At 32.7% G+C, this 26,714-nt stretch overlaps 1 protein-coding gene across 1 annotated transcript; it reads left to right on the forward strand.

Annotated features, from left to right (window-relative positions):
- The first annotated feature begins 347 nt into the window (after positions 1 to 347).
- LOC131845494 (uncharacterized) lies at positions 348 to 26,282 on the forward strand. Its single transcript, XM_059194561.1, has 7 exons — positions 348 to 717; positions 15,125 to 15,393; positions 15,807 to 16,365; positions 16,803 to 16,992; positions 18,071 to 18,284; positions 25,669 to 25,796; positions 26,111 to 26,282. The coding sequence occupies exons 2-7, from the start codon at positions 15,132 to 15,134 to the stop codon at positions 26,189 to 26,191; spliced, it is 1,434 nt and encodes a 477-aa protein (XP_059050544.1). The 5' UTR covers positions 348 to 717; positions 15,125 to 15,131; the 3' UTR covers positions 26,192 to 26,282.
- The last annotated feature ends 432 nt before the right edge of the window (positions 26,283 to 26,714 follow it).

Here is a 26,714-nt window from a genome sequence, read left to right on the forward strand (position 1 = left end):
CCTCCTAAAACAGGAGTCGAAAACACTTGACCAAAACTTGGTTATCGGGTCAAAGGACTAACATAACAGTAAAACCTTTAGCAGTTCAATGTTTTCTTATTTCAATCCTTCGAGCCTTCGGTCATTGACAGTCAGATTTCACACCTAACTGGTAATTTTATATCTATCTCACTCAATCGAACTATATTACGCAATAGCCACATGAGACAAGAAATAACAACGGTACATCATCGTTTTCTTGACTGGGTGTTCAGAGTCAAGGACGAATGCACTCAGATTTCTATGTGCGTGAGAGAGATAGCGGCAAAAACGGGACTGACGTCAACACTAGCACCGTTTAGCTTAGAAGAAAAAAGGAATTCAACGCGATATGGGCTTGCGCGTGCGACAGTGTTATTAAAATTTTGAATTTGGAACAATTCTAAGAAAATAATCGTTTCTGCTACTAATAATCATTCGGTGTTTCAAGAAGAGAAAACTTTATATTTTTGTTAATGGCAACACTCAAGAATTCGTATGGTTACGTGGTTGTCTCGATTTACCGGTGCCGGTGAGCGAGTTGATTCATAGTCGTACTATGTGTTCTACATTTATCGTAAATAGATATAAATTTATAGATTAAATTAAAATACATATACTTCGATAAATTTTGAGACTGTTCAGTTGTGTTGATAAGGATTTTGTTTTAAATACGAAAGAAAAATAAAGATATTGCGGGTAAGTTTGATTTTTATTAATTAGCGCTAACGCTATTTTTAATTATTGTAGGTAATTATATTTTATGTTAATTATTTATTATGTATTATAAATTTTAATTTAATAATATTCTTCGTGTAACTATCTCAATTAAAAAATGAACATTTTATTTTTAAAAGAACTAAAATATAATTTATGTAACAATAGTTTCATATTAAATGGTATTTATTCTTACGTAATTTATTTATAATATGTTTATGACTTGAAGTTATCTCCAACGGGTATCACTTTCTGTCCGTATATTTACTCCTATTACCGACGACACAGGACAAAAACCGTAAATTTATAAAAATATTAATAAAATAATACTTAAATAATTAATGGACGATATATAGATAATAATGAACATATAAATATTTATTTTTCATGTTGAGTAGCATTTTTAATATGAAACCTATCTTCAAAAGACATGTTCCCCATGTGTATAAACGATAAATAAATAAATTCTGTTTGCTAATAATTAATATGTAAATAAAGTTACGGTCTTTTTTACCTCTAATATCAATATTTTTTATACTTCAAAAAGAAATGAAGCACAAGTCAACTCTGTATTTTTGTGTTTTATAACTCGATAGCAGATTTTTTTTCCTAATTAATAATATACTCCTATACTATTTTGTGGTATTATATTAAATCTATACATATAAATAAAATGGGAGTGTCTGTTTATAATATTGAAATAACCGTTTTTTACTACATGCATATGAATATAAATACGGTACATACACCAAAAAAACATTTTTTACAATTTTTGTCTGCCTGTCTGTTTGTTCCGGCTAATCTCAAATGGCTGAACTGATTTCGAAGTGACTTTTTTTGGCAGATAGCTGATGTAATAAGGAATAACTTAGGCTACTTTTATTTCAGAAAAATAAGTTGAATTAGTAACAAGTACAAATTACAATTACTGTTGTAGGTGGTTTCTTTTGTATTGAGATGATATGTATCTGATATGACCAATAAATAATAAGGTCGTTTGCAGCAGAACAATTGTATTGCTTTTAATAATTTATTACGACGGTATTTGACATTAAAACCATATATTAATTCACCATTAAATAAGTAGGTCGTATATACTCATAACAATTACAATTCAGTTAGAAACCAATTTTCATCTTTATTAATCGAATTCATATTTAAGAGTTATGCCCTTAATTTTACAGTATTTTTGCGATGCTGAAACTGTAGGGTAATTTATAACATATATATATATATATCATAACATATACATATATCGATAAACTATGCCTCTACCTATATTCGAATAATATTGAATAGAAATTTACTAAGTAAAATAGATACTTACTTTGATTTCTATATCATTGTTGTATTATTTGAGTTTGAATCAGCTGTATTAAAAGTATAAATCGATTATCATTGAAATTTAAGCCCTCTAAATAGATTTCGATAATTCTGAAATACCTATGCAGATAAGGCTTAGCATGAATTATGATAATGTATGGAATTAGTCACTGATTTCTATAATATAGTGTAATAATCCTTACTAACATTATAAATGCGAAAGTAACTCTGTCTGTCTGTCTCACGGCAACACTACTGAACCGATTTAAATGAAATTTGGTACATAGATAGTCTAATGGTCCCTGAGAAAGGATAGAAGCTACGTTTTAATGTGAAAAAGGATTGTAAGGGGTTGAAAGGAGACATGAAAGGTTCTATGGAAATATCACTATTGTTAAAGCTGGAAGCTTATAACATAACCTAACCTAAGTTTTTTAGGCTGTTGGTTAAATATAAATAAATATGAGATTCAGTTTTAAAAAAAATTTGCATTAAGGAAAATTAAAATAGAGGACGAAAATTTGAATGGAAATTTGTAATTATTGAAGCTACATAGAACAATGAAACTCTTTTTTGATGAATTTTTATTTGGTTTTTTGGGTTAGATTATTAAATATTTTATGGTGTCCAAAGTCACTATTACACGCGGACGAATTCGGGGGCACAGACAGGGCGCCTTAACAATGAATATGTAATAAAAACTTGGTTTGACAAGTAAATGGCTTACTACGTTGCTTGTTTTGAATAAAATTTCTAGAAACGCTGATATATTGCATTGCAAAAAATAAACTAGGTCAATATATGTATAATATTGTAACTGTATCATGTCCACTTCGTACGTCTTCTTCGGTGCGTCTACAGAACTATGATGCACTTTTTAGGTCGGTTATGAATTACAGTTAGGTTTACATGCCAAAATAGTTACAGTATTACATCCGCCTTATATGACCGCAGTGACTTTGAATGACTCAAGTTGTATAGAGCAATAGCAATGTTGGTATTAGATACTAATATAATAATACTGTTATCATGGGTGAAAAGGAGTGTTAGTAATGTGGATTAATAGCCCCATTGTAGGCAATGTATGGTCAGTTGTGGTTAGGTGGTCAGGTTGACCCGTGGTTCCCCCTAAAAACAAATATAATAAATTCATGGTGAATTTGTCGCGATGAGCTAATTGACCTGGCCACGTGCTCATCTTATTCTCCTCCATGGGTGCCTCGCCAACGTAAACCATGAGTATTATTCACTATTATCATCTGTTAAAAATAAATACCATTTTTGAAATGAAAGTATTTAGTTAGTAATATATATGACGATTAACAAAAAACGAAAAAATAACAGAGTTAGAGATTAGATTGTTAATGATGGGAAATTCTGGTCCCATTGCTATCACATTAACCTCCCTAATGCGATCCTTCTTAAACTATCACGATTATGGGGAGGGGATTATCAGTAAAGCGGTAATAGACTCATTACTGACAATGCTAGGTCGACCTCTACGCGGGAACCATCGTGATTTTGCGGTTAATAGCCAGTATGTGCTTACTGACCTAACTTAGTTTGTAAGCTGTGTTGGTTGAAGTGAGGTATGGTAGTAAAATTACAGAATCTTCACAAATTATGATGACGTGATATAAGTAGTGCTGTTCGTGTATGTAAGAGGTCACTACCATTCATCATTAGGTGCGTCGTCGGCCTTACTATTCCAGTTGCTTAAATAAAAGTTTCCATAGTTGCCTCTTGCCTCCACGACATTCTGGAAGTAAAAAGGTTTTGTTTTACGCGATTTTCGCTGGGACTAGTGGAGGGTGATAAAACGAACATGAGGTCAGGTCGATTAGCCCATTGTGGCGAAATCACTAGAAATTGACCAAGATGATTTTCATGAGGTACTCGTTAGCAATGGGAATATAAGGAATTACGTAAATAAGTCGTTTATTTGCATTACAGTCAGATATTAAGTTTAGTCCATATTACTAACAATCAACAATGCTTTTAAATGTAAGATAATTTACACACATTGAATGGTAAATATTGCTGAACGCCTTACTAATTATTATGTAAGATCTGCTCTGTGCAATTACCAGTATTTTATAAATAAACATTAATTAAACATCAAACTATAATCCTTTTCCCCTCTGTAAAAGGAGTTGAACACTTGGTATTTATTATTTCATCACTCAATTGAAAACTTACCCTTACTCTTTCCTCGTTACATTTCTATAGTCATATATGTTAATAAATACTACAATCATGATTACAGTCCAGCGTCATCTCATAATCTGGTTTTTGTGTGCCATCAAAATTATACCCTTGTAACAGGTGAAGGGGTCAATGACTCTATGATTATGTGACGTCACGCGGCATGTACCGCAAGGTACAGATGACCGTTTCCTTCCACCTTCTTTTTATAATCCGTCCCATTTATATTGTTTTTTTATGGCGAATGTAACCTGGACAGAATTAGTAGATTTTACTTTATTTTTTACTAGCTGTGCCTGCGATTTCACCCGCGTGACATTTATAGCCTATGTGTTATTCTGATGGATAAGCTATATCACTGTAAAGTTTTAACAAAATCCGTTCAGTTGTTTTTGCGTGAAAGAGTAGCAAACATCCATCCATATTCACAAACTTTCGCATTTATAATAATTGATAAGTACAGTTACTAATAACTTACCTTCGTCTTACAACCTGTACTGTTTTTTATGACGGTTGTAACCCGGACGGCAGGTATTAGTGGAATTTACTTTTTTTTTATATAGTTCTGTTTGAATTTTCCCCGACAAACTACTTTATTTTACATAGGTACTACATGTATTTTATATCTTACTTTATTATTAATTATATGGGTATTTATTGTCTTCGCAAATTTAATTCATGAAAAAATTATTTATTCGCCAATTACAGACGCATATACATGAGTTACAGAATAATACATGAACAAATAAAAGAAATGGACGTGACTTTATGTGCCGCAGAAGTGTATAGGCAACCAACTGAGCATAATGCTACAGATAAATCTACAGCGCTGATATTCTGTTGGCTCCTGTACTTATACTACTAATATTTATTACTAAAAATATACGTAATAATAATAATATTTCAGTACAATTCACACAGCACCATCTAGTTCCAAGCTAAACAGAACTCGTGTTGTGGGTACTGGACAACTGATACTATATTATGATTTATATATTTACAAAAGAAAAGTATCTATGTATTTAGATACTTTTCTGTTGTAAATATATAAATAATATACATAGAAAACATCCATACAAACAATCATACTCATGAATACAAATATTTGTGCCGTGCGAGGAATCGAACCCGCGACCTTCGGAAGTAAAACGGTATGCTAAACCGCTAGACCACCGAGGCCGTCGATACATGAATATGTATTAAACTTCGAGCTCTTTAGTTAGCAGATGATGATGTTTACACATTTTGTGAAATGCTGTTAATTGGGGGAAAGGGAATTGTTAGTAATGTGGACTAATGATCCCATTGCTAGCAATATACCTTGTCAGGTCGACCTCCACGCGGTTCTCCCTGGAAACCATCTTGATAAATTCCCTGTTGTCACAATGGGCTAACTAACCTGACTTAATGCTCATTTTATTATCCTCCACTGGTGCCCCGCCAGTGTAAACCGTTAACGCAGGCGGGTGCACCATTCCATTAACTATACATATACTTAAATAAAATTGGAGTCTGTTTGTAATATTGAAATAACCGTTTTTTACTACAAGCATATGAATATAAATACGGTACATTCACCAAAATATTTTTTTTTTTAATTTTTGTCTGTCTGTCTGTTTTTTCTCCGGCTAATCTCTGAAATGGCTGGGCCGATTTTGACGGGACTTTTTTTTGCAGGCAGCTGATGTAATAAGGAGTGACTTAGTACAAGTGACTTTTATTTTAGAAAAATAAAGTTAAATTCCACGCAGATGAAGTCGCGGGTACAGCTAGTAATACACAAAAAACGCAGTTAATTCAAAATTACAAACATACACTTAAATTTCATTTATTTGTATAGATCAGTAGAATACGTCCCATTTTTAGTCGTAACTTGACTGCGGAACCTAATGATGATGTCTCTACACTGAAATTGGCAATCGTTTCGAGATCGTAATGCTTTCATGAGTTTCTATTGTTGATTATGCCGTCACAGCGGTTGGCGACGTAATTATGCATTGTCATTGCGTTATTAGTTTAATAGGGATTTTATTTTCGCGTACGAAATAATAACGGCACCCCAAGAGAGGAGATTCATCGATCTGTATTCAAAATTGCCATTAAAACAAGCAATTTATCTATTTTTTTTTATTTTAATTTGTATGTCAAATAAATTGACGATTAACTTGATGGTACGTGGTAATCATTTGTTAATTCATTAATTGATTAATCTGTATTCAAAATTGCCATTAAAAAAGCAAAATCTCCACTATATATTTTTTTTATTTCAATTTGTATGTCAAATAAATTGACGATTAACTTGATGATATGTGGTAATCATTTGTTAATTCATTAATTGATTAATCTGTATTCAAAATTGCCATAAAAAAAGCAAAATATCCACTATATATTTTTTTTATTTTAATTTGTATGTCAAATAAATTGACGATTAACTTGATGGTATGTGGTAATCATTTGTTAATTCATTGATTGATTAATCTGTATTCAAAATTGCCATTAAAAAAGCAAAATATCCACTTCAAGTATTTTTTTATTTTAATTTGTATGTCAAATAAATTGACGATTCACTTGATGATATGTGGTAATCATTTATTGATTAATTGATTTATCTGTATTCAAAATTGCCATTGAAAAAGCAAATTACCCACTATAAATATTTTTATTTTATTTTAATTTGTATGTCAAATAAATCGACAATCCACCTGATGCGATGTGGTAATCATTTATTAATCATGAATTAATGCATTGATTGATTAATTGATTAATCTGCATTCAAAATTGCCATTAAAAAAGCAAATTATCCACTATATTTTTTTTTCTTATTTTAATTTGTATATTAAATAATTTGACGATCCACCAGATGGTATGTGGTAATCGTTGGCTATGTACATACTCGTATAATCATGTAATGTGCATGATACCACATTTGCGTTGCCATTTTACTCGACAGACATTTTACTCTTTCTTCGACCAAAATAATTACATCTTAAAAAACAAGCTGCTGAAATAAACTAATAGTGATGAAAAGTTCAGTATATTAAGTTCAATCAGGTCTTATGTGGAGGCGAAATGACAAGTATTTAAAATAGTGACATAACTTTTAACTAAAAAGAAGGAAGATGAAGGAAAATTCTTTATTTCAAAGGTTCTTCTTTCAAATATCGATTAATTATTTCAATTATTTAAATTTAAACACATGCATTTTAAATTTAAATAATTGAAAAAATCAAACACACTGTACTTTTCTATTTTATAATCAGATGATAAATAATGAAGTTATAATAGTAAAAAAATGTATTTCAACCCAGTCATTAGTAAAGTAAAAGTAAACGCGATTTTTTTTTGTCTTAATAATAATAATAATCTCAGGACAATTCACACGGCGCCACCTAGACCCAAGTTAAGCTAGCTAAAGTTTGTGTTATGGGTACTAGATAACTGATACATATACATAGATTTTTTTTTTTGTTAATAGGTACATACATATTATACATAGAAAACATCAAGACCGATACAAACAATCATACTCATGAATACAAATGTTTGTGCCGTGCGAGGAATCGAACCCGCGACCATCGGTCGTAAAACGATGTGCTAGACCGCTAGACCACCGAAGTCGTCAAAACAAAATTCTTATTCTGCAATACTGTATGCAGATTGTATATTCGCGCCTACGTGTGAAATATTAGTGTTTCGAATTACAAGTGTAAGTTCCAATTAGTTCTTCATTAGTAGAGTTATAATGATTTAACGCTTTTGTGTTAATGGGCCGAATGTAATTAGTTCATTTCTTTTTGCAACAAATGAACATTCATTTTTTTACATGTACATAACTAGATATTATTCATAGAAAAAAATTACGAGGGTGTCACAGTCTAGTAGTTTACAGGCTTCAATGTATATAGCCTGTGTTTAAATCTCCGAAAAAAAATTGTATATCCATTTATAATTTTCTCAAATTCTCCAGTAATAGAAATGCCGACAAAAATCAAAAATAATCCAAGGGCCGGTAGTGATTTTGCACTGGAATGGTTCACCCTCCTGCCCTAATCATTTACCCTGGCGGGCCACCAAGTAGGTTGAAAAGATAAGCATGATGTTAGGTCAGTCAGACCGTGACAAAATTCTACATATACTTAGACCAAGAAGTTATCACGATTGTTTCCAGAGGGAACCGCGTGGAGTTCAACCTGACATGGTACATAGTAATGAGGTTATTGAGTTTGTAGTATTTATATATATAATAACAATATTGTTACTAAACGAACAATAAATGAAATTATATAAAATGCTTTTCGTTCGGTGGCATAAAAAATAAATGCGTTTCCACAATACCCAAATAATTTAATTTCAAAGCAATAAACATTCACGCCGAGCGTTCACTCTACGTCCGTTCCCTTAAATATTTTGCGCTCTATAGACGCCTCATAATTTTATTATGAGGTTATTAATTTCATAATCTTATTGCCCTTGGCTGTAATATATAATTTAAAAAAAGTAAAATCATTATGTACATTCACAATTTCAATTTGGAAGTTGCCACTATTCATTTAAGTTTTAAAAAAGTAAAATCATTATATATTATACATACACAATTTGAATTTGGAAGTTTTCGCTATTTTCAATACTACACGTATTTTTTTTACATGTCCGATTTTCCGCTAGTAAATAACTTTTTTCTACTTTTTAGTAGCTTGGTATATTAGTACATTTGCCAAAATCGAAATTCGAAAAACCAAATAACTTAAAAATTACTTTTTTTGGTACCTTACAAAACTATCCAAAGCAAGTTTTTTCAATCTCTCATAAAAAAATAGTTATTGAATTATTTTTTTTTCGGCTAAATATTCCACAGGTCATACAGTCTTGTAGTGTCTCAATCAATCAAATCAAGTCTATTAAATGGACAATCGAAAAAATTGGGAACTCATACGAATACTTTTTATTTCATCAAGATAATTTTATTTATGCAATTCAAGAATTTGTGATTACGTGACATAAATTATCCAAAAGAATAATACTGTCAACGATCTACCTTTGTGGTTCAATGACTTGCACGTATCTTTGCATTACAAACGTTTCTGCAAAACTGTTTATGCAAGAAGGTACGTGTTGATATGACAAATGTGCGAAAATTTTCAATAACATGTTAATAAGAAGATATTACATTGAATTTACATTAATAAGACAACTATCACAACAACTCTCAAAATCGATTTCGTACAATTTATAATAAATTAAAAATTAAAAGGAAACATCGCTACTGCTAGACCATAGTTCATATTAAGCCGTAGACTACCGTAAAAAATGAGTTACATCGTCAATTTAAAAAATGCAATTTTATCTTAAGACTATCACAACACAGCTCAAAATCGATTTTCGTACAATAAAAAAAATTAAAGCTTTATTTCAACAACTACAAAATACTGATAAGTATCGCTACTAGATACTAGACCATACCTCATTTTAAGACATAGAAACCGTAAAAAATGAGTTACTTCGTAATTTAAAAAATGCATTTTTGTCTCTAGTTTTTTCCCGCGTTTTTAACTGACAGCAAATATACTCACGATAATTTTTTTTCTTTTATCTGAAACGCAGTGATAGTGATAATGTATTTAGATCTATACACTTTCTGAGTCACCACGCTATCGTTTAAAATTCCTGAGACGAATATCGGCTCATTGCAATACTTTTTTTCTATACATTTCAACGTTGCATTTTGTTGTGGTGTTGCCAAATGAGCATTATATTTATAGATCAATAAAATACTCGTAGTTAAAACAATTATTACATAATATCAGTAAGTGGATTATTCACTTCTTTACTTTTTGCTGCTTGTTATTTTTAATGTACATATTAGGGTTCATGATTTCTCGAGCTTTTTAATTTCTCGGGTCTCGAGAATTCTCGAGGTCAATTTCTCGGGTCTTCTCGGGTTGTCGAGAAATTTACATTTACGTACGTTTTCTCATATTATTTGGTTCCAATAACGTCAAAAAATTCAGTAGTTTTCTTCTCAAATAAAAGTATCAAATTAAACTTTTATTGAGTATATTTAAAAACATTAATATTATGAATAAATTATTTTTTTTTAAATAGAGAAATAATATTAGGTCCTTATATATGAAAATGGCGTTTTGTCGTACTGGCCACTTTGATCTCAAATATCTACTCTTTGGTTAGGAATTCCATTTCCAAATTTATACAGCTATTCACTTTGGGTCACTCACAGCATACAAAATGAAAAAACTTAAAATATCGCTTTATTTACGAGTACGAGTTCCGTTGTGGCACCAGTGCTACACGGTGCTAAACGGCTCGAAGTATTAATGACGTGTGTGGCAGTAGTCTCGCAAAAGAAAACACGTGCATTTTTGGTTCCAACGTCTTCATACTGGAAATTTCGACCTGCAAAGCAATCTCCGTGGGCGGCCGAAATCCACGGTTGATAATGAAGAATTGAAGGCTATTGTGGAAGCGGATCCATCGCAAATCCGTCCGAGTTAGCTGCAGGCTGCGGTGTTAGTGACAAAACTGTTTTAATCCTTTAGCAAATTGGGAAGGTGAAAAAGCTTGAAAAGTGGGTCCCTCATGAATTCAATGGAGTAAATCGACAAACGCGCGTAGCCTGTTGCGTTACGTTAATCAACCGGCATAATAATGAAGGGATTTTAAATCAAATCATTTCCTGTGATGGAAAGTGGATCTTGTACGATAATCGGAAACGCTCATTGCAATGGCTAAACCCTGGCGAACCAACCAAATCCCGCCCCAAGCGAAAATTGGCTCAAAAAATGTTACTTGTGAACGTTTGATGGACTATTTCCGGTGTTGTTCACTTCGGCTTTCTTAAATCTGGCCAGACGATTACGGCAAATGTGTATTGTCAGCAATTGAGAAACCATGATGGAAAAGCTAGCTGCTAAACAATCGAGGCTGGTCAATCGCCAAGAACACTTGACCACATACTGCACAACAGACAGTTACCAAATTAGAAGAGCTTCAATTGGAATGTCTAAGACAACCACCGTACTTCCCGGAACTTGCTCCAACAGATTACCATTTTTTTCGAAATTTGGATAACTTCTTGTAAGGGAAAAAATTAAACTCCGATGGGGCAGTCCAAAGTGCAAAAACAAAAGGCAAAAGTGCATAAATAGCAATGGTACATACTTTTATTAAATAAATATATTATATTTTGAAAAAAAAAACTTCAGGTTATTCCCTTACAAAACGGCAATTCTAATTCTTAGGACCTAATTATTCAGACTTATATTTATAATGACAGCACCATTTTTGGCTGCTTATTTAGAAAAAAAAACAACGTAAACAAAAATAGTTTCTACAAAATAAAAAAATAACATGAAAGAAAACAAAAACCTTAATATCTTAAATTATTGCGCCGCCACGCAACAAAACAAAGGGCAATTTAATTTCTATATAGGTACATGATTTCTCGAGTTCTCGACTTTTCTCGAGCTTGATTTCCCGGGAACGAAACCCATGAATTTCCCGGGAATTCTCGAACCGAGAATTCCCGGGAATGAACCCTAGTACATATAGACAATACTAATATAGCAAAGAAGTTAGAATTAACTATTCTGCATTTTTTCTTAACTTATAGTTCAGCAATTTCATTAAATTATTGTAATTAATTTAAAAAAACCTCGTTATAACTGAAGTAAATAATATCATGTTCTGGAATACGTTTGTATTGGATGCGTCATCCGATACTTACTTAAACCGATATGACCTATCCTTTACCTTTTGTTTGTTCTCTATGCACATTTACTTCCAATATATTTTTTTGTTACCCATCTAAATACGGATACAATAAAGAAAAGTATTCTTGCGTAGAATTATTTTATTATTATTATTACTATTATCTAAGTACCCAAAATCGGGGTGAATGCCATACCAAAAGAAAAAAAAATTAAGTCACTTTTAAAAGATTTTATAAATAAAGGCTAGAATGTTTTTATATATTGTAATTCTTGAATACCAATTTTTTATCGTTTAGAATTAATTGCATTATCGTTATTGATATAGGTGATTATTATCATGTTATCTTTACGAAATAGCAATTACGTAATGATAATAAATATATATGTAGGTCTACTCTGCACTGTACTCCGATAGAGTACGCTATGGTGCGAATAATATGCTATACCTGGACGACAAAACCTTCGCTAAAAGTACATGATAGCGCTATTTATACTAAAACTAGCTGTCCCGGCAAACGTTGTTTTGCCTTAAAATAAAAAAAAATTAGGGGTGGACTACCCCTAACATTTAGGGGGATGAAAAATAGATGTTGGCAGATTCTCAGAACTACGCAATACGCTCACAAAATTTCATGAGAATCGGTCAAGCCGTTTCGGAGGAGTATGGGAACGAAAACTGTGACACGAGAATTTTATATATAAGATCATTTTAGAATCAATATTGTTCACGGAAAATAGAATATATTAATAAATTATGCAATACCAGCTGTACCTGTGACTTCACCCGCGTTAAATTTAAGCCTATTTATTATTGTAAAGCTATATTTCAGTAAAGTTTCGTTCAGTACTTTTTGCGTGAAAGAGTACAAACATACGTCCATACTCACAAACTTCCGCGTTTATATATATGTTTATAGTAAGATTATAACTATAATCTATGTACTAAATAAAAACGTAATTGATCGCTGCCGGTACTACACGGAATTTTAATGAGAAAAATTATTATTGAGGGACTTTGTAAACGTAATAGAACCATAAACCATATAAGTTAGAAGTTTTTCCTTTTTTTTTGCGCATTGTACGCGCTAATATAAAAAACTGATATAAAAACCAAATTAGAACCGATTATTACTGTGAGAAGCTTCAATTAAATCTATATACTGAACTGGACAGTAAGGAAAAAAATATTACTACAAAAAATTACGTTCATAAGCGGCTAAAATGTCCTACATGAATAAAAGGTTTTTTATTTTTATTTTATTCCAATTAGTTTATTAACTAAAATGTTATACAGCTAGTCATTACTAGTAATCCCCCCGACCCTCCTCGACCACTTTTTACATGTACTTTTTTTATGGAAGTCCATCATGTAGGCCTGTATGATAACGCTACCTCGTGGCATAGCATTTATTCCAACACTTAAATACCGTTAGTTCAATCTATTACAAGTTAATTATTACTGCACGGACTGCCTATTACTCAGAGAATGATTTTACATTGTATTACTTTCTCAGTTACTAATAATGTTGGAGGAGAGGTTTAGATTTATTAAGAATGTTTTGATATAATCTTTGCTCACAATGGTATCAGTACTAGATCGTTGCTAGGTATCTACCCAGTTACATCGACTTACACGCGGAAATCTAATAAATTTCGGCAAATGCGTACCCCAAAAGCGCAAACACAAATAATACATAAAATATGCACACTTACCAAACAGATCAGCACAATGGTCTTAGTCAGATGCTTTCGTCCTCTTTATATCGTCTACCACTGATACGCCAGCGTACTCCCAAAAAATAAAGTTCATATTAGTCGACTAAAAACGAGAATAAAAAATAATTGTGTTTTCCACACTTACAAACCTTTTATTCTAATACCATATCATCATCATTACATAGTATAAAACAAAGTCGCTGTCGTTATCTGTCCCTATGTATACTTAAATCTTTAAAACGACGCAACGTATTTTGAAGCGGTTTTCTATAATAGATAGAGTGATTCAAGAGGAAGGTTTATATATGTATAAAATATACACCCGGGCGAAGCCGGAGCAGTAGCTAGTTTAAATATATAACACTTAATACTAATCTTAGTTATCTAAGTATTCAAGTTATATTATAACTAGAATAAGAATAAATATTATTTCGGTAGACTTAGTAACATCTTAGCTATAACCCCACACTAAGGTATGCCTGTCTCGTGAATGTATAATTTATATATATGATGGATGTAGGTGGTTATATGAATTATATATTATTATTCTAACATTATATTAACTTATGTTATCTAAGAAGAATTATTTTGATCACACGAATTTTCTTTGACGCTTTAAGCGGACTGCAAGTGTGAGGAAATAAAATAAATTTTCACACTATTTTTACCACTAAACAACTAATTATTATTAGTAATTAAGAATATGTAAGAACTACTCATAAGCCTAAAATCAGTTTAGTTCATCAGCATGCGGAATTCACCGAACTGCTTTATTTAATTATTTATCCAATTACTAATTTTATGTTCGATAGTAGCGTTAGACTACGATAAATTGGCTATTGTTAAATGAAAATATAGTTATTAAAGTCTACGAAATAATATTTAGTGTTTCTTGAATAATATATACACTGAAACTTGATTATATAATTCCGTTGCAATTTCCTATTAGAAACATATATTAAAATTAAGTGAAACATGCCGTCAGTTCAGAATATAATTAGAGTCTAGAAAAAATTCTATTTCATAAATGAGACGGTATCTAAATATAACAGGTAATTCAGATCAATACTTAAAAGTAAGAAATGATTTTATCTTTAAAATATTGAAATAATCTGACTTGTAATACAATTATGAACTATGAGTGTTAAATGTTACAAATAATCACTACTTTTTAGAGTAAACTATTATACAAACAATGTTACATAAACAAGACCCTAATCGACTGACAGACCTAACCTAGCTTCTTGAAACATTCTTGTTTTGGACAGTCTAATGCAACATTAATAAAGTCGCTATCAAAAACTAGTTCAAACTAAAATTTTCTCGCACGCTACGCGTTACTTTAACGCAATAAAAACTTCGCAATATCCATAAAACTTTAGGAATGTATTAAAATTTATGTACACTTACATTTACAGGTGCAAAATGGCGAGAGTCGGCTTGCTACTGGTGTTCTGTCAAATTTTAACACTACCAATCTTGGGGGGACGCAGTGATGATGAAAATCCCTTTTTGGATCTTGCATCATCGTTTCTACAAAATATGGGAGATAGCAACAACAACTTGAATGGATTGTCAGCGATTGGGAATATTGTTGGCAGTTTGATGCAAGGCGATAACGCAAAAACTTTAGGATCGATGTTGGGTCAGGATACAGCTAATGGGAATGCTGGTGATGTTTTATCCGGTAAGAATTTTTTACTTAGTAGACAAACCAATATTTAGCCGATTATTGTTATTTATTCCTTTCGGTTTCACTATATATATCATATGTAGTATAATTTTGACCAAGATAGCAAGATAAATTACAGCACAACATCGTCTAGTCCTAAATTAAGCAGAGCTTGTATTATGTGATAACAGATTACAGAAATCATTTTTATGGGAAATAACTTGTATATATGAATGAATAAATCATAAACACACTCATCGATACAAATGTTGTGCATAGTCCACGAATAAACTGCAATATTCGGATTATGGGGTAGTGTGCTATATAGATAGACATTTTGATTCTTTTTAATCCAAGATTTCAGTCCTATAGCGATTAAAAGACATATTTTTGAGAAAGCAGGCAATAAATATATTTTCACTTTACAGGTCTCGGCAGTTTACTGGGAGGTCAGGATGGCAAAATAGATCCAGCAATAGTTGGATCCATGATATCCATGTTTGCATCCCAAATGGGATCCAATGCTGAAGCAAAATCACAACCCAATAGACAAAAAAGGCAATCTGAGCAACCGAATGATATAAATTTAGAAAGTATATTAAGTCTAGCATCAGGATTCTTAGGGAACAAGAATGCAGCAGGCGTACTACCCATAATAATGAACACGTTAAGTTCATTCTCGGACCCCGAAGCCCAAAAACGTGCAGAAGATCACAAAGACCACGCGACATTCTTACCACCGTTTTTGGAAAAGGCCCATTTGTATTGGGATCTATTCATCAACTCGGAACTCGGGAAGACCATTTGGGAGAAGTCAGGCTTGAGACGAGTAATGAAAGCCTTCACTGGGCCCGATGGTAACATCAGCTTCGAAGTTATGTTCAAGAATTTCGAGAACCATTCGTTTAGAAGACATTGGATCAAAACTGCGGCCAAATATCTGACGGATATGGTGGTGCAAATGTCTAAACCTGAAGTATATCAAAGGTAAGTTGAAATATGAATGCCCTAGATTCTGACCTCAGCATCGATCATGTAGCCGATGATCATTTATTAACCGTGATAAAAAGTCTATATCTTTCTACATCTCAAATGCTACGTACTCAGACGCTTTATGAAAATGTGATGAACTACAGTCTAATTGAGAATTATCTTCTTTTTAATTTTTGTCTGCAGTAGAAATGCAAATTACTCGAATTAAACATGATGAATACCACTTTTCAATTAAGACGACGTGATCTCCGTACTGTTCATATCATATAGGCGATCGCCAATTACCATCGAGTTGACCATTAGCTTGTTCGCTTTTCCTACATAAAATAAACTCGACCATCTGAATTGGAGGCATGCAGTATGTTTAAACACAATAGAACAACAATCTTCAATTCTAAATAGAGTAAAAAATGTACTCATATATTTTTCAGGTACCTTTCCTCGGGTCAATATATCCTAAACAGCTTTCTCGACACGCAAGGCTTGCCAAAGACTACACACTTCAACGTAAAACGGCCTACGGAATCTTTAACGTCTCTCATTAATTATGTACTGAAGAGATATTTGGACATAAATACGGATGTGTCTGCTTATGTAGAGCCAGCTGTTGTTTATATTCAAGTAGGTATATACACATAAAAACTTTCGCCTGCAATCATTCATTGCATCTAATGGATTGACACCACTCGAGTTAATCATGAGCCCAATATTTAAGTCCTATGCATCAGTAATAAAGCAGAAATTTAAACCTTTTGGTATCAGATTAATTGCTTTAAAAGAACATAATTTCACGAGTCATAAACGGCAACACGCGTCATGCCCCTCCATTCATAATTTAAGAGCTGTGCTCTTGTCGGTGGAGCTCCCGCCATCTTCCACGATCTTCTATTAGTCCCTTTAGCTGTTGATACGACACGACTCCAACTTTTTCTTTAACTTGCTTGATATAGTTAAAGAAAAAGTTGGAGTCGTGTCGTTTAAAGCAATTAATCTGATACCAAAAGGTTTAAATTTCTGCTTTATTATGCGTCTGCGTAATTATCTGCGTCATGCCCACATTTCATTAAATATATTTAAATCCAATATAATACAAGGGTCTACCGCCGTTTCTCGATTGAATTAATCTAATATCGGTGTTTGTCATTACCAAAGATTAAGTCAGAAGTATGCCTATGTCCAGCAGTGGACGTCTTCCCGCAGCCCGGAAATGATGATGATGATGAAGTCAGAAGTATAAATTAATTAAAAAATCTTTTGCTGTCGTCCACATTCAAACTCACAAGCTTGGCCATACCTCATTAAAATCTACTTAAGTTACGAGTATATGTGTGCCACAGCAATGCGAAATATATATTTACCCAAAATTCAATGTTTACAATTTAAGACCGCTTTCTCCCTTTGATACGAGACGGCTATATTCGGGAAACAAACTTTTATTTATGAATTAATAAAGTAACTCAACAGTAATCCTAATAATATTATAAACACGAAAGTTTGTGAGTATGGATGGATGTTTGTTACTCTTTCACTTAAAAACTACATAAACGGATTTTGATGAAACTTTTCAGTAATATAACTTATGCATTAGAATAACATACAGGCTATATTTTTTATTGAATTTTAACGCGAGTAAAACCGCTGGCACAGCTAGTACCAAATAGTTGGAAAATACCAGTAATACTAATCAATATTTTTTCAGCAAACCCTCAAGATGGCGGAATCCACCTCCCAATCGCTGGCCAGTCGCGGCGATTATCATGTACTCGTTGATAGAATTACAGACACCCTCAACTTGGAAGTGATAGAACCTGTTCTTCGTGTTTATAGAGCATACAAGCATTCAGTTGAAGCACCGCATTGCCAGGAACATCTAATGTGTTTAGTTAATAGACATCATGATCAGGATAAACGAGGTTAGTGTTTTTTTTTTATTTATGACAATAGTTGTTCAACCACTCGATTTTCACTTAATGTTAAACCTAGACACTTAAATAAATAAATAATGTAAATAACTTGGATGTTGATTCGAGCTTACTAGTACGTGAGAAGTCTAAGAAATTGCTTCACTATACAACTTTAGATTATATAATAATTTCAAGACAATTCACTTAGCCCCATCTAGAGCCAAGTTAAGCTAGCTAAAGCCTGTGTTATGGGTACTAGATAACTGATACAAATACATATTTTTCGTAAATACATACATATTATACATAGAAAACACCCAGACCTACACAAACATGAATACAAATGTTTGTGCCGTGCGAAGATTCGAACCCGCGACCATCGGAAGTAAAGCGATGTGCTAAACCGCTAGACCACCGATTTCGTCTTTACACTATAACATTATTTTCCGTTTCCCCTTTTAAGTTTATCTAAACAAATATTTCTTTGTCTTCTATAAGAAAATACTTACAAACTAAAATATAAACCTGAGTCTAACTCGTTCGCCCTGAACATATTGTCTTTGGTCTAGCAATAAGGTTACACAATTTATTGCTAAGTTAATTCTCAATCTTGTATATATTAGCAATAATTTGATTCCAATGCCCTCGACCATGAAGCAATTTCTCACTGGAGATTGTCCTTGACGTGTAACCTTACGCTGTAATAGACTTGTCCTTCGGTCTATAATACCAGCTATGGCAGCCAAGTGCTTAAGGCTGCCTGTCCCCCACCCTTCTAATAAAACATGCTGCTATGAACCATTTCCTTCAAAAACTCATTGTTTTAAAAAACATAACTGTGTGTAAACGGCAACACGCGACATGCCCACATTTCATTAAATATATTTAAATCAATGGTCTACCGCCGTTTCTCGATTGAATTTGTCTAATATCGGTGTTTTTCGTTAACTGAATGATGATTTTATAACTGAAATGAACTGATGAATTAATAAGAAATATAAATTAAAAAACTAATTAAACTTCATGAAATTTTATCTATACGGTAAGGCAACTAATATCAACATTTGACACTAGTCATATTTCTTTAAACAAGCTCGTTTTAGAATTACACGTATCTAACTTTAAAACATCACCAATAAAAGGGATATTTAGCTCTTTCATGTGAACAATCCAAGACAATATAAAATTTTTACAAAATGTCCAAGACTTATAATTCATTTTTAGGATACCGAAAAAAATACTTTTAATAGTTATTTGAAAAGTTATTTGTATTAATTTGTATTAATTATTAATTATATATTATAATATATGTAATAATTATTATTAATTAATAATTTGTATTAATAGTTATTTGAAAAGCTTGAAAATACTGCTATCGCACTTACACTAGGGGAAATGCAGTCTCTGAATAAATATAGAACGAATACTGAGTATACGTACATCGTAATTTTATTGCGTGGACACACTCCTCTTATGTATACCTCATTGTTTTATTCTGAATCACGTATGTGAAATATTTTCCTCAGTTTTGTATTTAAAATGTGTTATACCTACCATAACAACTTACCAATATTAAAGGGTTGATAAAACTAGAACAATTAATCTTGGTCTTTGTATTTAATCTTATTTTTTTATAATCAGTCTGTTTTAACTTTGTGTATTAATGTTATTCGGTGGTAATAATTTCGTCACCTACTCTTCACCTCGCGTTAAAGTCGCTGGTTCAGGGCGTTTACAAATATACCTCTGCCGCTGCCTATTACCTAATCACTTTTGTGTACACGAAAATATAAATCTTATATATAAAATTCTCGTGTCACAGTTTTCGTTCCCATACTCCTCCGAAACGGCTTGACCGACCTTGACTTTTTCATCTCCCTAAATGTTAGGGATAGTCCACCCCTAATTTTTTTTTATTTTAAGGCGAAACAACGTTTGCCGGGACAGCTGGTAAAATATAAAATTGTCCCTATACTCACCCCAAATACACCAAAAATCCGCCAATTTGCACCAAGTTTTTAAAAGGACCGCCGCTATTCGTTCCCGCGATCCAAAAACTGTCACTTATGTTGCGCGCCGCGTCCGCCAGAGGGCAGGATTTTTAATATCCCCAACATTAAGACTTTATAGGGACCTATATATACATTTATAGTGTAGGTGTGTTGTGGTATGGTGAAGGTGTAGTGCCGCGAAAAATGACAATAATTCCAGAAAAATTATACACAGTCGGTAAAAAATAATAATAGTTAGGTACTTTTAAAATTTTCTGTCTGTTACGTTTTCTGAACGTATCACTATGAATTTAGACGTAAAGATAGTTTGTATCATAATTTTATTTCAAAACCAGATATTACCCTCGATTTCTTCCGCCTGAAATATAACTTTATTTTTATTAAAATTAATAAAGTTTCTAAAATAAAAGTTTCTTAAGTTACTCCTTATAATATTAGCTATCTGCGAGTGAAAGTCCCGTCGTAATCAGTCCAGCCGTTTCAAAGATTAGCAAAAGCAAACAAACAGACATAAATTTTTAATGTTTATTTTTTGATGTAAGTTTGTGTACATATTTTCATGCGCATTTAGTGAAAAGCTAATTTAATTTATAAATTACATACATACACTTCAATTTTATTAATTTTTTCGATTATATATATCTCGGGTAACAGCCAGTTTATTATAAAACTGGATACTCGCCCCGGCTTCGCCCGGGTGTACATGTATTATACATATAAACCTTCCTCTTGAATCTATTAACTATAACTCTATCTACTAAAAAAAACCGCTTCAAAATCCGTTGCGTATTTTTAAAGATTTAAGCATATAGATATAGGGACGGACAGACAGCGACAGCGGCCTTGTTTCATACTATGTAACGATTATTCGTGTTAAGACATGATCAAATACACTTGTAATGCCTTCGGTAGTTTCTAAGTTTCATAATAATAGGCCATTTACTTGTTGACAGTGCCGGATAGCAGCATTAGCAAATGTTATGGGCCCCATGCACTGCTATCTGAACATAAATCTAAATAATAAATCTCATGACAATTCACACAGCGCCATCTAGACCCAAGTTAAGCTAGCTCAAGCTTGTGTTATGGATATAATATTGAAATAACGTTTTTTACGTGTATATGAATGTAAATACATACACCAAAATAACACTTTTCATAATTTTTGTCTGTGTGTCTGTTTGTTCCGGTTAATCTCTGAAATGACTGGACCGATTTTGACGGGACTTTTTTTTGGCAGGTAGCTGATGTAATAAGGTGTAACTTAGGCTACTTTTATTTTAGAAAATAAAGTTAAATTCCACGCGGACGAAGTCGCATGTACAGCTAGTTATATACTCTATGTTACCCTGAAATAAACTTTTTAAGATTAAACAGTGATAGAATTTCTCAAATCAGTATACTGGTTCTAAAGTTTACTTTTCTTATAACAAAATCCGTTCTCTCTTTCTATAATAATAATATCAATACTGTAAACCTTAACCATAATTAATAAATACTGTTGTTTTAAAATCATATACAATGACCAATATTGCGGGAAAATTATTTTGTTATTACGCTATCCACTTATTGTTAAAATTATTTTTTTATCTTATTTACGCTTATTGGGACTTGTAATTTTAAAACAATGTCAAAAACTTGGCTAAAATAATGTAGGTACATTATAATATCGTACAGAGAAAATACAGAAAATTATTCTCCAGTGGGTACTTATTATAATAAGTGTAAGACGAAACATAGCTAGGGTTCCGTGCCTTTCTAAAACATTTGTGTTTTTTCCACAAACGTTTGGATAACTCTGTTTTTTAACGTGAGAAAAATCCCTCATGGATGCCCGCCAAACTCAGAGTTTGGAGGGACGAGTATCTATTGTAAGACTCCTACTCAGCAAAAACCCCACGGCATTTTTTTTATATACTACGTAGGTGGCAAACAAGCATATGGCCCATCTGATGGTAAACAGTTACCGTAGCCTATTGGCGCCTGAAACACCAGGGGTGTCCCGTGCGCGTTGCCAACCTAAAGTTGCCATAACACCGCGCCAGAGTTAGGGGAACAAGTTTACAATCAACCGCGATCTCAGTGGCGGTTGACTGCAAGCGGGCCCTCCTCAACTAACTATGTTTTACCTATTAAAACCGCCAAGAAGTTTGGTTTGTAAACTGTGTATTATTGTATATGTGTGGCAATTAATTACAGAGTATGAAGTGAAATTATCGATCACTAGCAGTTCCCGCGACGTCGTCCGCGTGGAATTTAACTTTATTGTTCTAAAGTAAAGATTTTTTCAAAAATATAAGTAGCCTAAGTTACTCCTTATTATATCAGCTACCTGCCAAAAAAAGTCCCGTCAAAATCGGAGTCCATTTCAGAGATTAGCCGGAACAAATAGACAGACAGACAAAAATTGTAAAAAAATGTTATTTTGGTGCATGTACCGTATTTATATTCATATACATGTAGTAGAAAACTGTTATTACAATATTACAAACAGACACTCCAATTTTATTTATACAATTATACATGAATGGCAAATTACCCCTATATGTTATATAGTAACAAAAATATAAATACAACAGTGGTCAAATAGAGGTCAATAATTTGTTAGCAAAAATTGTTTTCGTGAAATATTTCAATACAATTTAAATAGATATCTACCACAGTTGTGAATAGTAATTCATATAATGCCCCTATATTTAAATATCATTTTTTAAATTCTTCTAACGCAAATATAGGGGCTAGATATAATTTCGTATACAATTGTGCTAAATAACAATGACTCCAGTATGTACCTACCTATTTGCTGAGAATTACCTACGACAATAACATGCCGATATTATAACGTAATGGTATGGATATACGGTACATTATTGCGTAAAAATGAAGTACTTATAGTAATATAATAATATTATTATATGTCGGGACAATTCACAAAACGCTATTTAGGCTAAGCAGAGCTATTTTGTGCTATGGGTATTAGATAACTGGATAGCCATATATTCGTACAAAATACGTAGATATGTTTTTTTGTTAATACATACATAATGTACCCAGATCGATTCGAACAATCATACTCATGACTACAAACGTTTGCACCGTGAGAAATATCAAACCCGCGACCATCAAAAGAAAAGCAGGGTGTTAAACCACTCGACCACTCAAGCCATATGCCATGTTAATACATAGATATATAAAAGAAGTCAGTAAGATTCCCTAGTTTCGGTATACACGAATTAAGATAGCTAAAAAAATTGAATTCCCAATACTATCTATACCATCTACAGGTACATGTTACAACAATGAAAGAAATTAATATCTTGATAGCATTGAATGATATAAAAAAAATGCATCAAAATATATTTATTGCATGTAATCTTAATCTTATCTTAATAATATTATAAATGTGAAAGGTTGTGAGCATTGGTGTGTGTTAGTCTTTCACGTAAAAACTCCTGAACGGAACAGTAATATAACTTACGCATCAGAATAACAAATAGACTATATTTTTTATTAAAATTTAACGCGAGTGAAACCGCGGGCACACATTGTTAGAGCTATATTACTATCATTTTCTCTATTACAATTTAGCAAATTTGTCACAACACAAAGCATACCATTATAATATATATGTTTTAGTCCAATTAGATATTATTATTTTGTATGAAAAACTTAATAACCTTTCAAATATTTTCATCATTATCATACTATACTTACATATATCTAAATATATATAACTCAAAGGTGACTGACATAGTGATCTATCAACGCACAGACCAAACCGCTGGACGGATCGGTCTGAAATTTGGCATGCAGGTAGATGTTATGACGTAGGCATCCGCTAAGAAAGGATTTTGATTAATTCTACCCCCAAGGGGATAAAATAGGGGATAAAAGTTTGTATGAAACTTTGTCAATTTTAAACCGATCGGGCTGAGACTTTGCATGCATAAAGCTATATGAATTCCACCCCTAAGGGGATAAATTAAAGCGAGCGAAGCCGCGGGCAAAAGCTAGTATCTAATATCGGAGAAGGTAATGCTTACAATTTGTTAGCATCCTGTATAAGATTATTAATTATCGTACTAATGATATTATTAAAATTATTTTAGACATCATCTACATATAAAAGATTAACTGTAAAGGGCATTCCTTTGTAATCGAAAAGGTACACACCCACGCTACGTTAGGATCTCACTAAAATTCGTTGAACAAAATGTTATCTTTCAGTACCGAACTCTAAAATAAATTCATCTAGATATACCAACCAACTCTATAAAAACTCCAAACTTACTAAAATATTTTTGGATCTCGAAAATGTTCGAAGTATGGAAAAGTTACAAACTTTTGTAGGGTCGAAGGAATACTACAGTTAGCTTTGTTATTCAAAAGGAGATTGTGAAACTGAAACGGTACAGCGTATCAAGTATAAATTTTTTACTCTTTCATTTAATATAATTTAAAGTTCTACAAAGTTGTTAAAATTCGACTATAGATAGATATACTGATACTTAAATAATTTATGCCGATATCATGAGACGAATTTAGGAACGAGGATAATATTTTAAGAAAGATGTTACAAATGAATGTGGATGGTTATAAGGGCAGAGGAAGGCCGAAAAAGAGATGGATGGACTGTGTGAAAGGTGATATGGTAAGAAAGGAAGTAAATAACGCGATGACTGCGAACAGGGATGAATGGAAGCGAAAAACATATTACGCCGACCCCAAATAAAGGGGATAAGGAAGAAGCAGATGATGATGATGATGATGATGATCATGAGACGAATTTATCCATGGAGCCATACCGTTCGGGAGCCGTGTCCATCGTGTGTCAGAGAGGGAAACTCCGAGCAGTTCCCGGACTTGTGCCCCGGGTGTAGGTTTAATGAGGTCCCTTTGCCGACGAATGGAGAAGATGTGTGTTGAACTCACCTTCTCCGCTTGTGCTTTTCTCCCTGCCCAACCAAAAATGGTAGGAGACTGCTAGTGCAGCTTACATGTTCTCGTTTAGAGCTTACTGTTATTCTAGACAGGCCAAGATCTTTTAGAGAAATTTTGTTGGTATATCTCTCGCTGCCACTTCGACCACTTATAAAAACACATAATCATTTTTAGTTAATACGTTTATAGTTTATTAATAAACGAATTAACTAAAAATATAATTACGTACAACGAAGACGAAAATATAATTACGTAACGCTCGATAGGTTGTTTATAACGAAAACGTGATTCTGTATCCGCTAATGCTAAAGTATTTAACTGCAATAAAGAATATAATACGCATTCTCCTTAATACGTTGAACCGTTTAGCCGTGACACATTTGACACTTTTCCATTTATAATATTAAAGTCTGGTTTAAAAAATATTGTATCATTTCCAGGACTTCCAGGTTTCAAGGCAGGATTGACAAAGCTGAGCAGTCTAGTTGCCTCGGCGGCACTAAGCTTCCAGAACGGCAAAGGTTTCTGGGACTTGTACAACGCTATACAGAATGACGTCAATTGTGAGGTAAGTAGCTCCAAATTTTTTCTGCCCTTAGAATTATTTTTGTAATATTATTGACAATCTACTTTAATATTATAAAGAAGATTATATTTATATGTGCTTGTAATTAATGAAGTCTAAATTTAAAAAAAACACGGTTCACCTGATGAAGACGAAAATTTATTCAAATATAATTAATATTGTACTTTTTAAGAGTCATATTTTTTTATGTAGTGGGGTTTGAGGCGGATGTCATCCGCCACACGACAGCTCGCCATTTGTCCCCTATGCTATAAAAAAATCATCAAACAATCACTAAGCAAAAAATTACTTTCCAGGCCACGTATCCAGCCGATTGCACGGCGTTCCACGAACACGAAATGAAAGTGACAACCGAAGTTTACCACAGTGAATTATAAACTCCATCGATATTTTTCAAAATGGTTATCTATTTTGATAATTACACATTTTAATTCAAATTGACAATAGTAAATTGGAAAATGACGATATATAAATAAAAATAAAGTACTTATGTAACTAACAGTGGCGTAACTACAGGGTGGCAAGTCGGCAAAATGGCACGAACCCCCAGCCGGAACCCCTTCCGGCTGGGGGTTCGTGCCTTTTTGCAACTTTACATACCCAACTTTTACTTTTAGTATGTAATATTATGTTAGATGTGCTTTTAGTAAAAAAAATGTTTTGTCTTCAATTTACTTAAGTCAACTACTTAGTTGCACACACGAGTAAAAATTCAATGCATTTATATGTAAAAACTACGGGATCTTACCACGTTTTTTTTATTGCGTTCCCGATATTTCGGCAGTGTTTCAACCGCCGTGATCACAGCTAACGGCATTGTTTACCAGTTTTAGAAAGAATTGAATATTATAAAATTAAAAAATACTCGTATTGTTGGTTAACCTTATTTAAACGGGAATA

Source organism: Achroia grisella, unplaced genomic scaffold, assembly GCF_030625045.1.
Source record: "Achroia grisella isolate CSIRO2021 unplaced genomic scaffold, CSIRO_AGI_Agris_v1 utg474, whole genome shotgun sequence".
Classification (NCBI taxonomy): Eukaryota; Metazoa; Arthropoda; class Insecta; order Lepidoptera; family Pyralidae; genus Achroia; species Achroia grisella.

Coding starts and splice junctions, on each gene's coding strand:
- LOC131845494 (XM_059194561.1), top strand. CDS start 15,132: ATGGCGAGAGTCGGCTTGCTACTGGTGTTCTGTCAAATTTTAACACTA. Junction 16,993..18,070: donor CAGCTGTTGTTTATATTCAA/GTAGGTATATAC, acceptor ATATTTTTTCAG/CAAACCCTCAAGATGGCGGA. Junction 25,797..26,110: donor AGAATGACGTCAATTGTGAG/GTAAGTAGCTCC, acceptor ATTACTTTCCAG/GCCACGTATCCAGCCGATTG.